We start from the raw sequence: 17,201 nt of genomic DNA, 5'->3' as shown, positions 1-17,201 counted from the left end.
CCTGCAGCTCCTGGTATCAGACATGAGAAAATTCTCTGCTGTTCTCACCTCTCTCCTTACTGTCTGGTTTCCTGTGAGGCATCTGAGCAGTGTGAGCTCTGTGGGGCTTTCAGTTGTAACTCCTTGTTACTGCTGAGGTATTGGTGATGAGGTTTGGGGTCCCACTTTTCCAGCAGCCTGTGCTCCGGGGATGCAGCCTCATCCTGCGACTCCCAGCACCTGCCCCCCACCCTTAGGTCAGATGGAGGGTCTGGGGGGGCTGCAGCTTGCGTCTTCCTCTCCCTGGGCAAGTGAGGCTCTGGCGAGCACTTCTTGACGGCACGCACTGCTGAGAAGAACAGGGTCCTGGTGCATTTCTGAAGTTCCTTTTCCCTTCCTTCTCTTCACATGGGAATGCACAGGCTCCTGGAGGTGAATCCTACACAGTGAGCCCCCAGGGGGCTCCTCTCCAGCATGGCTGCACTTATCTCTAGCACCTGGTCAGACCCCGTCAGTGTCCCTGCCTGCGCTGGCTCCGGGCATCTCCCACTCCTGCGTCCGCCTGTCTGGCTGCCATGCTGCAGGGCAGCAGTGTGCCATGTCCCTGATTCTCTGAGGGACCCCAAAACACGGTCTTTCCAGTTTGTTCAGCTTTCTTCCGGTGAGAGTGGGAATGATAGCTTCCAAACTCTGTGTCCTGGGCTGTAAACTGAAAGCCTCTTCACTGCTATTTTTCTGGGCCTCCTGGCGCTCCTTGGATTTCTAACTTGGTCTTTATTTTAAAAACTTATAGCTATTACTTTTAAATAGTTTATTTAAGCTTTTCACAAATCTGATTGCTTCTGCTGCAACTGAGCACAAGGCAGAAGAGCAGCCGCTATGAAGAGCAGGGGTGAGGAGTGGGGAGGGCACAGTCCCAGCCTGAGCCCCCAGCCTTAGAACCCAACCTGACCTCCGCAGACTGAGCCCCCAGCCTGACCTCTCCACCCTGACCCTCCCAGCCTGAGCCCCCAGCCTGAGCCCTCCTCAATCTGAGCCCCCAACCTGAGTATCCTTCACCAAAGCCCCCCAACCTAGAGCCCCAACTGAGATTCCCCCTGAGATCCCCCAGATCCCCCGTCTGTGTCGAGGGTCAGCAGAGTTGCTACCATGAGCCTTTTTGGAATCTGGACACATTGCTCTGGACACACGTGCTGTCCATGCCCAGTTGCTGGCCATCAGTGCTGACCACATGGAGGCCCCAGGTGAGGTTTGCCAGAGTTAAACATCTCTAACATGCAGTTTTAAATGAACTGTGGGTTAAATGCTTTCTGACTGATCTGACTTCTGTGTGTGCAGAAGGCTTCCGAGAGGAAGAGCTGGACATAAGTGAAAGCTGGAACACGTGTTCTCAGAGGGCAGCCCCTGTTCTGTGGCCAGCTTCACATGGAGCGTGCTGTGCTGTGCGGTGTGCGCCCTGGGGCTCCTCTGCTGAGAGGGCAACAGGCTGACATCCACTAGCTATTGAAGTCCAGAACAGGTGGCCTTGGGCCTGTCTCCTGACACAGCAAGCAGAGTCAGATGCCAGTATTTAAAAGTACCTGAAGAATCCTCCAGCGACAGGGCAGATGAGAAGCTGTTCTGCTGGCTAGAGTCCTTAAGGCAACATCATCAGTCAAGCCCCTTACAGAAGACCCCGCTTCTCCATTTCCTAAGAAGTGTCTGTCTCCTGAGGAGCAGCACGATGAGTCTGACCCGTCCCACGTGTGAGTTGCTCTCAGCTGCATTTCAGGTCGATGTGCTCTGGTGCAAAGTCACGTGTTCAGATAGATCTCCACACAGGAAAGGACACAGCAGTGAGGATAAAGTGTGAGCACTAGATAGACGGAAATCCATACCTGCAAGGAACACTCTCACCAGTCCCAGACACAGGGATGAGCGAGATAAAACAGGCCTGTCCTGGCAGGAGCGCCTTGGGGCAAACTTTCACTTTACAGGATTGCGGTGTCTGCCCTTCAAACAAGGACAACGTTGTTCACTGCCATGCACATGGTCCTGCCCATTTTTGTCTCTGAAATACATGATCCCCTCATTCTGTTTTTCATTTTCTTACGTTTGAACATGGATGCCTCTCTCAACTCTAGGAAAACCAGAGCTCCCACCTGAGCCCTGCCAGGTGCAGCAGCGGTGCTGGGGCCACCAGTGGGTGGGGCAGCCGAGGGAGCCAGGGCTGCCTGGGTGTCTCCATCCCACAGAAGCCAGAGAGCCAGGCTTTCTCAGGGGTCCCCGGTTCATGACTGCGAGCTAGTGACTCAAGAAAAGCAGACAAGGGTGGCGCCTGTGGCTCAGTGAGTATGAGCCAGCCCCATATGCTGAGGGTGGCGGGTTCAAACCCAGCCCCGTCCAAACTGCAACAAAAAATAAAATAGCTGGGCGTTGTGGTGGGTGCCTGTAGTCCCAGCTGCTCAGGAAGCTGAGGCAAGAGAATCGCATAAACCCAAGAGTTAGAGGTTGCTGTGAGCTGTGATGACATCATGGCACTCTACCCGAGGGTGGTACAGGAGACTCTGTCTCTACAAAAAAAAAAAAAAAGAAGAAAGAAAAGCAGACACCACCGCCCACCCACGGGATACAGGGGCAAGGGACCAGACCACCAGGAGGAAGGAAGTCTGCTGACACGGGCACTCCCAGAAGACGACAAGGACTCTTACCTTTAAAGTCAAATTGGTAGATGTTTTTTAAGGATTCGTGAAGAAAATAAAAGCTTCCTAGTGCCTGTAGAGCAAAAAGAGAGAGCAGATGAGAGACTGGGGCTATGATAGTTCTAAAGCAAAGCTCTGAGTGAGAGTTTAACTAGGTGGACTGAACCGCAGTCACCTTATCTGATGTCAACCACAGATAGCCTTCCATCACCAAACACTACTAAGCCCAAGCACACGCTGATCTGAAGTCCAGATGTGACGTGCTGTTTACACAGAGTGTGAAGCCATGTATGTGAGTGCAGCAGAACCTCTGCATGGCCAGTAGGGACTGTAACACTCTGGTCACATATGGAGGGGTTGGGCTGACCATGTGATGCACACACATGGTGTACCCCGTCTGTGAAAGGCAGGTCAACGTCAGGAGGTGGTTGGCTATGGAGGTTCTACTGCATATATGTTTTATTTTCCTTTGCTAAATCTGGCAACCCCAATAAGGGGCCTAGGGAAACTTTGGGGTGATAAAAATACTCTACAATTAGATGGCAGTTGGTGGTTACAAAATTGTACATAGCATTTTCTCACGTACAGTTCATGTACCAGGAAGGCTCATCACAGAATGGACGTGGACAGGCAGTGAGATGCTGGTGTGGGAGGGACTCTGTACACCTGCCCTGCTCCTCCCGCTCAGACAGAGATGGAGCCTCCTTCCCAGCAGATCCTGCAACAGGCAGTGCTTGACTTTCTTACTCTGGGAAAGCCAAGTTGAGGCCCCTCTCAGTTAGAGGGACAAGGCAACAGACACACATCACACAGAGTTAGGGGAGGAGGCTGCAGGCCTGGACCCACATCTATGCCACGGACATCAGCCCTGACAAAGGATGTCCTTTCATTTGTTTCAGATAAAGAAAGCACTCTGAAAAAGTATAAGTAAATAAGTGTCATCACAAACAGTGAAACGTAACCTCACTGTATGTGATAAAGCTAATACAAGTGATGTTAAAAAATGGACACATACTTTAAGAAAGAAAAAAACTATTAAAATTGGAGTACTCACACATGTCAATAACATTTGTTATCTTATCTGCCATATCTCGTGTCTGTTGTAAGTGCCGAAGTCAAATGTGACTTGGGGATTAACAATTTTAACACAGCTCTTTCCTTTCTTAAAATGTGTGTCCATTTTATCGGCATCCTCTGTATTATGAAGTTTATAATAAACAAATGAAAAATGAGTAGCAAATGCATAACAGGAGCTGAAACTCATAAAGTCAGAGAATCCACAATTAGCTCTGCTAAATATTTAAAGTTAAACTTCAGCCCTGAGTATTCAGCATTCACCCTGTTGTTGACCCTGTTTCAGGACACACAGGCCTCATGGGAGGTGAGAAATGCACCAGGGCTTGCCGACTGAGTTCCCAGCCCACCCAGGCCTCCAACCACAGGCCACGTCCACAGTGTGTTAGCCACGTCTGAGAACACTGACTCCTTGACCCTTACATTAAAAACAACTAAGATACTCTTTACGTGTTTATGGACCAGATTGTCAAGAGTGCTTATTGATCCTGCATTAGTGACACGCAAGCCAGTGGCTGTAACATGTCTGCTATGACAACAGCCATAGGGCAGGAGCCCGAGAAGCCGGATTTCACTGGACAGGCCAGACCCTGCTGAGGTGCTTCCATTCGCTGGTGACCATAGCCCCATGAGACTCGTGTTTGCAAAGCTATTAAAGAGAACTCTCAGCCCCAGCTACAGTCTGGCTGTGTGATGAACAGCCACACTGTGCCACTGATTTTGATTTGGGGAGTTGGAATTCTGATAGCAGCAGGCCTGCTCTGCAAACACATTCAAGTCAGAATGGAGGGAGGAGACCCACATCTTACACGCTCAGACAGAAAAGGACACAGTGCTGGGATCACAAAGCACATGTTTGCTGAGCATGGTCCCTTCCCTGAGGGTGCTGTGTGTACAGAGGCTTGGGGGTGACTCGGGCCAGGGCAGGGGCTGGTGAGGAGGGGACACAAAGCGACTTGTCAGAAACACCTTCATCACGTTTTATTTGCAAACAAATCAGATGGCCAGTGATTTATAATTTCCGCAATTACATTAGCTGCCAAAGTACATATCGTTAACCTGGGGCCTTCTGTATCTGGCTCACTTTTCCATGAAACAGAGCAAATTCCTAAAGCTCAAATCAAACAGACTCAGCAGTAAGGGACACACAGCTTTCTTCCCCAGATAAGAGGGTGGGGAAACCAGCCGAGCTCTCACGTGTGACCCCACAGTGACAGCAGGCTCTTCCCCTGCACAGATAGATGCTGCTGTGGTTCCCAACAGCTCCCTGTGCCGGAGCAGGGCTGTGGAGACACAGCAGTGCTCTCCTTCCAGGAAGGTCAGACACAGAGAACGGCCCAGGGCAGCCCCTCCACAAGGCCAACTGCACACTCATCACAGTGACAGAGCTTGGTGGCTCATGGCACTCCAAGACAGCACAGCATTATGCTGCATCCATACACAGAGTATCTCATTCCAGTTACTTTCTAAAAAGAAAGTAAACCAATCTATGCACAGGAAAAATACTTCCTAAGATGCTGTTGATAACTGATCTTCAAGTCGGCAAGAAAACAGAGAGCTTCAGTTATTGGGAATTAGAACCGACAGACAGCTGAGCAAGGCAGAGCTGGTGAAGGCCCTGACCCCAGAGAGCATGCTGTCCCCACTCTCTCCCTGGCCCCCACTGAGGACCTAAGCGACCGTCAGCAGGCTGGTGTGTTGGTCTGCACCTTTCCTCTCATACCCACTCTCCTCCCTTGTCCTATGGGGGGCAGTGAACCTGTCACAGTCACAGACCTCTGGCGATGCCTGTCCCAGGGACATGGCCTGTCCCACAGACTTGTAACTTCACAGCTTCACAGCAAGGTTGTGCCTCAGAGAAATTCCTGCACTCACAGACACCAGTACATGCAAACATGCATGCAATGCACGCACATGCACAGTGCACACTCACATGCATGATGCTCGTACAGGCACAGTGAACTATCACATAGATGATGCACGCACACGCGCAGTGCACACTCACATGCATGACGCTCGCACAGGCACAGTGAACTATCACATAGATGATGCACGCACAAGCACAGTGCCCACTCACGCAATGCTTGCACACACAGTGCACACTCACATACCCAATGCACACACACACACAATGTACACTCACATGTGATGCATGCACACACAGTGCACACTCACACACACAAGTGCTCACACACATACACGATGGGTATACAAGTGCACGCACACATGAGTGCACACACAGATATGAATACACACACTCGAATGCACATACATGCATGAGTGCACGCACATATAGACACATGAGTCTACATGCACACACTCGAGAGTACACACATACATCCTTGAGTGTGCACGCATGCACTGATGAGTGCACATGTACACATACACGAGTGCACACGCACACATACATGCACAAGTGTACCATGTGCATATGCATTCATACATGAACATGCGCATGAATGCATGCACACATACACAACTGCACTGCATGCACACAAGTCCATAGATCTACGAGGGCATGTGCACACACATACCCAACAGATACATTTACATAACACACCCACATGTGCACATGCACACACGTGTACACACCCAGATGCATGTACACACATGCACAGGCAAGTGTCTGTGCACACACACTCTTGTGCACATACATGCAGGTATTATGGACACAGATCTCTCTCAGAGAGGCTGGAAAGCTCAAGAAATAAGCACCAAGGAACGAGACCAGCACCTTCAGAAACACCAGCAAACTAAAAATGACCCAAATGTTTAAGGTGAAAATGGGAAAATCAAATTTGGACCATAACGAAATACAGCAAGGAAAATAAACAAGTTACAGCTGCACCCAGACCACAGATGGGTTCTGCAATCAGTGTTGATAGAAAGGAAAGTTCCTTAAGCTTCACGGGGCATGAGACCAGGACAGCAAAAACATGATCAAAAAGAGCTGAGCAAAGAAGATGTGGTATCAAGATCACATCCAACAATAAAAGGGTAGCACATGATTCAGAACCTATTTATCTGGGTGAAGGGTCATCCAGGGATGTGGGCAGGGCAGGGCAGGTGCACATGGAATATGGAAGCTGCTGTTGCTCAGGCAGCAAGAAGGCTTCAGAGATGTTCTCAGAATTATATTAAAAAATAATAAAATGATGAAGGAAGAATGAACTAGCAGGAGCCTGCACCTGGGTCAAGAAGCACCGTGTGGCCAGCCTGGGGGGGCAGTGATGCCCCAGGACTGTGCCCAGCATCCCCGGGAGGCAGAGAGGCAACAGGGATGCAAACTCAAGGCCCCCAGCAGAGCCAGGCCAGGGCCGCTGCCTGGGAATCCCCACCAGAGGCACCACCCCCCTGAACAACAACAGGCAACACCCCAGCTCCACCTGGGCAACTCGCTGTCAGCTCACCCACCTCACCACATTGTTTTTCCCACCCAAAGCTAAATGTTTGCTTATTTTTAATGTGACCATTCACTGTATAAAAATACTGTGATTTTTCCATTCTTCGGTTGGAAATTAAAGACTATTTCCAATTATTTGACTATTACCATGCTGCAATAAACATACCTGCATGGTGTCCCAGGCAAGTATGTGAGAGGAGACACATGTGTCAGTCACACCACAGGCAGATGGGACGGCTGGGCCACAGCAGAGTCACAGCCCCACTCCCTGTCACCAGCACCACACCTCCTGGTCACCAGCCCCATGTCTCCCCCACAATGGCTCCACACCTCTCTGATGGTGGCTCTGTACCTCCCTATCACTGGCTCCACACCTCCCTGACTATGCCTCCCCGAGGGCAGCTCCATGCCTCCTGGTCACTGGAACTACACCTCCCTGCCACCGGCTCCACACCTTCTCCCACGATGGCTTCATGCCCCCCCATTATTGCTCCATGCCTCCTGGTCACTGGAATTACACCTCCCCGCCACCGTCTCCACACCTTCTCCCACGATGGCTCCATGCCCCCCCATCACTGCTCCATGCCTCCTGGTCACTGGAATTACACCTCCCCGCCACCGTCTCCACACCTTCTCCCACGATGGCTCCATGCCTCCCCATCACTGCTCCATGCCTCCTGGTCACTGGAATTACACCTCCCTGCCACCGTCTCCACACCTTCTCCCACGATGGCTTCATGCCCCCCCATCACTGCTCCATGCCTCCTGGTCACTGGAATTACACCTCCCCGCCACCGTCTCCACACCTTCTCCCACGATGGCTCCATGCCCCCCCATCACTGCTCCACGCCTCCTGGTCACTGGAATTACACCTCCCCGCCACCGTCTCCACACCTTCTCCCACGATGGCTCCATGCCCCCCCATCACTGCTCCATGCCTCCTGGTCACTGGAACTACACCTCCCTGCCACCGGCTCCACACCTTCTCCCACAATGGCTCCATGCCCCCCCATCACTGCTCCATGCCTCCTGGTCACTGGAACTACACCTCCCTGCCACCGTCTCCACACCTTCTCCCACGATGGCTCCATGCCCCCCCATCACTGCTCCATGCCTCCTGGTCACTGGAATTACACCTCCCCGCCACCGTCTCCACACCTTCTCCCACGATGGCTCCATGCCTCCCCATCACTGCTCCATGCCTCCTGGTCACTGGAATTACACCTCCCTGCCACCGTCTCCACACCTTCTCCCACGATGGCTCCATGCCTCCCCATCACTGCTCCACGCTTCCCCGAGGGCAGCTCCATGCCTCCTGGTCACTGGAATTACACCTCCCCGCCACCGTCTCCACACCTTCTCCCACGATGGCTCCATGCCTCCCCATCACTGCTCCACGCTTCCCCGAGGGCAGCTCCATGCCTCCTGGTCACTGGAATTACACCTCCCCGCCACCGTCTCCACACCTTCTCCCACGATGGCTCCATGCCTCCCCATCACTGCTCCATGCCTCCCTAATGGCAGCTCCATGCCTCCTGGTCACTGGAACTACACCTCCCTGCCACCGGCTCCACACCTTCTCCCACGATGGCTCCATGCCCCCCCATCACTGCTCCATGCCTCCTGGTCACTGGAATTACACCTCCCCGCCACCGTCTCCACACCTTCTCCCACGATGGCTTCATGCCCCCCCATCACTGCTCCATGCCTCCTGGTCACTGGAATTACACCTCCCCGCCACCAGCTCCACACCTTCTCCCACGATGGCTCCATGCCCCCCCATCACTGCTCCATGCCTCCTGGTCACTGGAATTACACCTCCCCGCCACCGTCTCCACACCTTCTCCCACGATGGCTCCATGCCTCCCCATCACTGCTCCATGCCTCCCTAATGGCAGCTCCATGCCTCCTGGTCACTGGAACTACACCTCCCCATCACGGGCTCCACGCCTTCCCCCACAACGGCTCCATGCCTCCCAAGAGTAGCTCCACAGCCTATTCCACGGTCTGGCAGGGCCCTGGTACAGCAGCTCTTAGTCTCTGACAACCACGTGTGTGGAACTGCACCTCACTGCTTTAGCTTGCATTGTCAATATACTGGTATTGTCAGGTAACTCTTTTTAATCAAATTTTTGACTGTGGTAAAATACAACACAGATTGACCATCTCAGTCATTTCTAGGTGCACAGACCAGTGGCCTTACAAACGTTCACAGTCACGTGCAGCCATCACCCTCCTCCAGAGCTCTTCACTCCCAGCCGGAACTCTATCGGCAGTGGATGCGGACTCCCCAGCCCTCCGCAGCCCCTGGCTCACACCCCTGCACTTCCTGTCTCTGGTTTGACTGCTCTACGTACACCACACAGGTGAAATCACACAGCATTTGTCCTTTTGTGACAGGCTTATTTCACTTACAATAAAGGCCTCAAGACTTGTCAGTGTGAGGCAGTAGGTGCCTGAATTTCTTGGCTGCTTAAGGCTGAAGGACACTCCACAGTGGACACACGTTCCACTTATCCCTCACCCGCTGGATGCTTGGGCCACGCCCCTGTCTCAGCTACGGAGGCTGCACCTTGTGAACAGCGCTGCTGTGAAGGGGGATGTGCAAGTCTCCCTGAGACCCTGCCCTACTCTGCCAGGTGCTGCGGGGGCTTTGCTGCTGAGTTTTGGATGACTCACCACACTGTTTCCACATTTATATTCTCACCAACAGTGAACAGAGTTTCGTATCTCTCCATATCCTCACCAGCACCTGTTATTTTCTGGGCTTTTTGCTAATAGCTACCCTAATGGGTATAAGGTGTTGATTCATTGTAGTTTTCTTAAATTTAGTTTTTATTTGACAAATTACACTGCAGTTTGACAGACTGTATCTGCAGCTCCCTAGTCACGAGCCATGCTGAGTTTCTCCCCACGGGCTTCCCGGCTACGTAAACACCTTCTTTGGAGAAATGTCTACTCAAGTCCCTTGCCCATTTTTTAAAATTAGGTTGTTTTTACTATTGTTTTATATTATTTGCAAAGTATTTTCTCCCTTTCTGCCTTCTTACTCTGTTGATGCGGTCTTTTGATGCATGCAACTTTTTAATTTTCATTAATCCTCTCCTGTTGCCTTTGCCTGGGCCTGTCGCGTGGCATTTAAGAAACCGTTCCCAATCCAGTGTCATGAAGGTTCTGGGCCCTGTTTTCTTCTAAAAGTCCTATCGTTTTAGATCTCACCTAAGGCCTTTGGTCCAAGGTAAGGGCCCAACTTCACTTTTTGCACATGGACATTAGTTTTCCCCGCACTACTTGTTGAAAAGACTGTCACTGTCCCTTCAATAGTCCTGGCACCCTTGTCAAAAGTCATTAGACCCAGCTTGGGGCCTGTGGCTCAAGTGGCTAAGGCACCAGCCACATACACCTGAGCTGGCAGGTTCAAATCCAGCCTGGGCCCGACAAACAACAATGATGGCTGCAACCAAAAAATAGCTGGGCGTTGTGGCAGGCACCTGTAGTCCCAGCTACTTGGGAGGCTGAGGCAGGAAAATCACTTGAGCCCAGGAGTTGGAGGTTGCTGTGAGCTGCAAAGCCACGGCACTCTATCCAGGGTGATAGCTTGAGGCTCTGTCTCAAAAAAAAAAAAGTCATCAGACCCCACATGCCAGGGTTTATTTCTGGGTGTTCTATTCTGGTCTCTTATCTACATACACAGAGAGTCTCTTTTTAAGATTACTGGCCATTTTATTTCTTCTGTGAACTCCCTGTTTATATTGTTTATCTATTTTTCTTTTTATGCTTTTCTGCCTTGTTGCACTGCCAAAGGCACCTGGCTGCACACTGAGCACAGGGCTGCTCATGTGGAGGACAGACCGCGTGGGGCTGGGCAGTGGCACCCTTGAGGCAGAGGGCTGAGGCCAGGCCCTGCGCCCAGGAGTGGGGGCGGCACAGGGGCTGGGCTAGGGACACACCTGCACATGGGACTGCTGGTCCTGTGAAAGGACAGTGAGTAAGCAGAGGCGGGCCAGAGGCACCAGGGCAGGGCCTGCTGCCTCCCGAGTAAGGAGAGCATGCAGGTGTGGGACCTGGGGGAATGCGGAGTTTGAGATGCTCTCTAGATAGACATCCAAGAAGGGGTGCTACAGGCAGCAGGTTGTGAGCCCAGGGACAATGGAGGTGAGAACCTCTGGGTCTCAGTGAAGGCTGGGACTTAATGCTGGGCAGTGCCATGGGGACAGTCCAGTCTGAGGCCGGGCTGGGGCATGGTACCCTGACAGGTCAGGGAAGGGCACCTGGCAAAGGCCCAGCACAGTGCTGGCCAGAGCCAGGAAGGGATGGATGGTGACCATAGGGTACTCTGGGTTTTAGCAGGTTGAAGCCATGAATTCTACTGAGACTTAAGGTGTCTGGCTGGCCCTGTGCTCCCAGAACAACCCTAGCGTGCACAACTTCTGCAGGGATGGGTTTCATTCCCTGAGTCTGCATTTAGGGTTTCTGCACCATTTCCAGTCTTGCCTCTGTCCTCACTGCCTCAGGGAGATGACTCCATGCAAGTCCCCAAGCCCAGGGGGCTCTCTTCCTGCCACTTGGTGTCATAGCTGCACACCACCCTATCCCTCTCCCTAAGCACCTGCAGGACACCACTCTCCCTCCCTGAAGTCTTTACTTCCTCTAGTGACAATAACGAGGTGGGTCAGGCACCCTACAATGCACCTCCCCTGAAGGCCAACCTTGCAGGCCCAGGCCCCCACTCGCACTGCTCACAACAGCCTGGTCTCATCCTCCTCTCCTTCCTCCTGCCCCACGGAACCACCTCTAGATTCTCCCAGCATCTCCACCAACCAATGCTGGGGTCCTGGACACCCCCACCAGGCCTGGCCACTCATCTCCTGGGGACCCTGTGTCCTCCACAGTGACCCTTAGTCTCTTCTCCACCTGACTGCCAGGGTGGCCTTTGAAGAGCATGCCTCTGACCTCGCTGCAGCCCTGCCCAGCTGCCCTCTCAGGCCCTCACAGCCCGAGCTCTCAGAGCTAGCCACACCGGCCCTTCAGCCCTTCTGTCACCAGGCAATTGCATTCTGGGCCTCACCCTTCCATCGCATCCTCATGAGAACCCCTGCTTCTCCCAGGCTCTGCAGAAATGCTGCCTCTTCCAAGCAGCCTCCAAACTGACTGCGAGTTTCCTCATCTAAATTCTTCAGAGGTTGGAAGCTCCTGAGGGGGATCAGGACATCCAGTCACCTCTGAGCACCCAGTAGGAAGCCGATGACGCCTGAGTCAATGAAAGAGGCGCAGAGCGCCCACAGGGAGCCACTGGCCAGGAAGCTCAAGACCAACGTGCAGAGCCCTTCTGCGTTTCAAAGTATGACCTGACACGCCCCACTGTGCATTACAGACACGGGGCGGGAGTGCAAAAAATAACACATTTTTGACCATATTAGAAGGATAATTTCCAAGACTTCTGTTTTAAAAGAATTTCATAGATTGAGCAATAAATCAAAGCAAAGTTAAAATAACATTCATTAGATTATAAACAGTAATAAATGAAACAAAGCTTTTGTTTGGATCGATGTGAAGCCTCATTGATCTCCTGTGTAACAGACTCAGGACGGCCAGTCTGCTGGAACAAGGCAGTGTCACCGCCACTCCCTGCAGAGTGGGGTGGAGGGCACATGGGGGAGGCTGCATTTAGCATGTCTCCATCACAAGGTCGTCCTCTCTCAGAGGAGAGCTGACTTCCTTACAAAGTACTGACTTTCCAATTCTAACCTCTGGGGCTGACATGAGCCGATGGCACAAAGGTGTCCCCCCAGCTGACCCTCACCCCAAGCTCCTCTCCGGGCGGCTGCATGCTCCAGAGACACACGTAATTTCATTCTGTCTCCTGTCCAACAGCCGACATTAGAAGTTAATTAAATTGGTTGTCCATTGTACTCATCCACTTACAAAGTTAATGATATTCTGTTCTTGAATTAAAGAGCATTTTATAAAGCGAGCATGTGGAGGCGGGCGCTGCGCACAGATGCTGAGCCCTGTCAGGACCCTGGTGTAGCATCCCCAGTTAGGCTCTGCCTGTGAGCAAAGTGCCCATCAACGTTCCCCCGCTGACTCCCCATAGGGTGCCCCTGGTGATGCTCTGTGTCACCACAGAGATGAGCGGCTGAAGTACAAGACGGGTTAAAACGGACTCAAAGGGGTGCCTGTAGCTCAGTGGTTAGGGCGCCGGCCACGAGCACTGGGGCTGGTGGGTTCAAATCAGCCCGGGCCTACTAAACAAACAGACAAACAAAAAAATAGCCAGGTGTTGTGGCAGGTGCCCGGGCCTGCTAAACCAACAAACAAAAAAAAGTCAGGTGTTGTAGAAGGCGCCTGTAGTCCCAGCTACTAGGGAGGCTAAGGCAAGAGAACCGCTTGAACCCAAGAATTTGAGGTTGCTGTGAGCTACGATGCCACAGCACTCTACAGAAGGGCAACAAAGTGAGACTCTGTCTCAATAAAAATAAATTAAATAAATAACAAATAAATAAAGTGGCCTTGAAGACGGGCCATCCCCAGGAGTGAGCACCCTGAGGTGGCCATGTAGCTTCTCACCCTGCAACACAGATGCTGCCTCACTGGGGACCCTGCCAGCAAAGCCACCAGACCAGCCTGGGGCACGATGGCCCTTTCTGAGAAGCTGCTCCTTCTTTTCGACATGTCAGTGACCAGATGGCCCGACGCTGAGCTGGCTGTGTGACCGAGCCCAGCACTGCATGCGGTAGAATCCACAGTTGTCCCAAGGATGGTGCAAGTGGGAGGGGCACTCACGGTGGCACCAGCACCCCACCATGGCACGGCTGCATGAGACATGAGAGCTCTGGAGAGATGGTGTCTAGATTTAGACCCACTGAGGGTGAAGTGGCTTCAGATCCTTCAGAAACACCAGGATGGACGAATCCAAGGGTCTGGAGTACAGAACAGAGGCGCGGGTGGCCCAGGCAGGGGTCAGCATGTGGACAGTCCTCAAGGCCATGGGCTGCTGAGCTTGCCGGGAGGAATTCAAGCCAGAGAGAAGGGCAGGGCCCAGGACAGGCTGGACTATCATTAAGGATGGGGTGGGGGACAGGGGAGAGGTCCAGCGGTTAGTGGGATGAGATCACAACCAAGGTCAGGTGGCATTGTGTGGGGGGAATCAGGAGGAGGACGTGACCACAGGTGCCCAGTGCTGGGCCCCAGACCTCACAGTGTGCAGGGCAGCTGTGACATGACAGCAGCCACCTGTCTACTCCTCAGAGATGGTTACATGTGAAACTCAAAACCACCTTTGCAGTTAGGGATAGGGCAGCTTCTCCTCCAGCCATGCGGATGGTACATTTATAATAGTTAAAAAGTGCCAGGGAATGGCACAGGACAATTAAATAAAAAGAAAAGCGGGGGCAGAAAGCAGAAGCTGCCGTGTGTGGTGGTCCATCCCTGAGGGGAGGGGACAGTCCTTCTGGTGAAGACGGGCAGAGGCGCCTGAGCAGGAGAAGCAGCGTTAAGGACAAAACTCAGGGCTCTGTCAGGCTCCTGCCCCCATCTCCACTTCTGTTCAACACACTATCTTGGACCACGCTTCCAAAAGGGCAATCACTCCTGCTTTGCCTCATCTGATGCAGACAAAAACATAAGAAAAGTCAGCAAACTGCTCATGCAGGTAGGAGGTCCAGGTCCCCTCCCTGCACACTGGGGCCTCACTGCCCACAGTTACAAAGCAAAGCTGTGCGAGCAAGTGGGTCTAATGCAGGCACTCTAATCGCTTTAAATCTGCAGCATGTAGGCATTTTCCTCTCAAAATGAGATTCTTTGGCAACACAGATGCTATTTTTCTATAACAAATATTTTACACATACAAATAGAAAGTTTCAATAATGAGCAAAAAAAGTCAGTCTTAAAATAACTAGTTTTAATTATAAAATGTATTAAGTTACATTTTTCCATGTTTAAATGATTACAAAAGTAAATCAATAAACTTTTATGCCAATTAAATTATGTAAAGAGTTTGCATTATAATTAAAACAGCTCTGACTTTTGTTTTCTAAAAATCATTAGCTTTTCAATTACAATTTCATTCTTATAAATGTTCTGGAGAAGTAGGTTTATGTGCATTACGGATAAAGGGTAATTAAAGTAAAAAGCACTTTCAAAGATAGCCAACACATAGTGTACAAAGTAGCTTCTGCCATTAGAACAGCTCTGGGCATATAAAGAGCCAATAAAAGGCTTTAATTGATTTTTAAATTTCAATTATGCTGGGAAATTGCCATCTACTTCTGTTTCAAATAAGGTAACTTAGCTCATGGTCCTCAGAGATGTTCACACAGCAGAACTCCTGGGGCCATGGCCTGGGGCCAGGTCAGCAGCCTCTGCAGGCCCTGCTCCTCACTCTGTCCACGCCTCTCCCTGGGAATGACGACTTTGGACTTGAAACTGCACCCATACTCCTATGACCATTCTCTGTGCCTCATTCTCTTCTGCATCTGACTCTTGAAGAACATCTTCCACCTGCTTGAACAGCACCCTGTGGTCTGTGCTTACTGTCTTCACATGAATAAAACTGTCTATTCACTTTCAATCTTAAAAGATATTTTTGCTGGATACAGAATTCTATGTTGACAGTTTTCTCCCAGGACACTGAAGACAAATCTGGCTGTTTCTGCTGGAAAATGAGCTGTCAGTTCAAAAGTTCCTCCTTATTTTAATCTTCCAAGGCTGCTTTAAAAATTTCCTCTTTGCTAGGGGTTTTCTGCAGTTTTATTATGACCTGTCTGGGATTTTTATTTGTTATAATCATGCTAGAGATTCTCTGAAATTCCTTTTTGCCCATTGAAGTCTTTCCTAACTTTGGAAAATTGTGATTTAGTTTTTCAACATGCCTTCTGACCACCTCCTTGCTTGCTGAGCCCAGTAACTGGTGCTTGGCCCTCCACCCTCCATGTATTTCACTTGCCTTCCCTCCCCCACCCTCTGTCCATGCTTCATTTTAGTGTTTTTTTTTATAGTCTGTCTATAGTTCATCGCCTCTGCTTTCATCTCTCCACTTACAGCTGTGCAGTTCGGCAAACACACACACCAGTACAGCCTCTGTCCACCTCTAAGGCAGGGCCACCACCAGATCGGCACAGGGCAGGGTCTGTGCATGAGGATGCCCAGCCAAGGCTTTCCTTACGTTGTGCACTATTGAATTTAAATGTGCAGGGGAAAAGCCGCTCCCAAGGCGTAAAACCTATAATCTACCTGAACATTTGACAGCAGTCGCTTCTAAATCAACACTGCCCACCGTGAACATCACCTCCATCACCGTCCTGGCTGAAACTGACCCTTCCTCCACGCACCTGTCTGCTGAGAGTGAGCAGAGCAGGGGGCTAAGAATAGAGTCTCACTGCAAAGTCCCACATCTGCCTTTTCCAGGCTTTGAGACCTCAACCAAGTGACTGAACCTCTCTGTGCCTCAGTTCCCCATCCATGACCTGGGGCTGCTCTGAGCCCTGAGTGGGCAACACACACATCCTACAGGGCAATGGCATCGTGTTCCTCCATCAGGAAGTCACCACTCCCATCATCACCTTTCCATGCTGGAGGGACAACAGGATGTGGCCCAGATGTGCCCTGGTGGTGGCAGGGAGGGCTAAGGGAGCCAAGACAGCTTTGTACTTTCAAAGCAGAGAGGCAGACGTCTCCCTCCAGGCCATATTCACATCTCCTGAGTCTGACGGGTCTGCTGTGGGCCCAGGAGACCCCACTGCCCCAACAAGAAAGAGGGGACAGAGGGCACTCCTGACAGAAAAGGGCATCAACACACTCTGTGTCACATGGAGCCAGCCACCTGACACTCCCAGTGTTCTGAAAGAAAGACCTTTTCTTTCTTTCCTCCCTTCTGGGGCCAAATCATGAATAACCTTTACGGGAAAGGATATTCAGAGAAAGCTGTCTCCACTAATGGCCCCGTTATAAATCAGACCTCAATGACAAAGACCAAGGAAAAGTGACACCCATCACGCCGTCACTGCACTCTGTGCTCTGCACTCGGGCACTGCCAGCCTGGCCATGCGCATCCATCACTCTCC

At 51.4% G+C, this 17,201-nt stretch overlaps 1 protein-coding gene across 1 annotated transcript in view; it reads right to left on the bottom strand.

The window, feature by feature from the left end:
• INPP5A (inositol polyphosphate-5-phosphatase A) overlaps positions 1 to 17,201 on the bottom strand; it is a 193,414-nt gene that overhangs the window by 68,698 nt on the left and 107,515 nt on the right. The window contains exon 5 of the mRNA XM_053584591.1: positions 2,670 to 2,733. Within this exon, the coding sequence (XP_053440566.1) occupies positions 2,670 to 2,733 (64 nt within the window). The remainder of the gene's footprint in view (positions 1 to 2,669; positions 2,734 to 17,201) is intronic.

Source organism: Nycticebus coucang, chromosome 3 (genome assembly GCF_027406575.1).
Source record: "Nycticebus coucang isolate mNycCou1 chromosome 3, mNycCou1.pri, whole genome shotgun sequence".
NCBI lineage: Eukaryota > Metazoa > Chordata > Mammalia > Primates > Lorisidae > Nycticebus > Nycticebus coucang.
The sequence above is the reverse complement of the archived record's forward strand: the minus strand, read 5'-3'. Positions and strand labels throughout refer to the sequence as shown.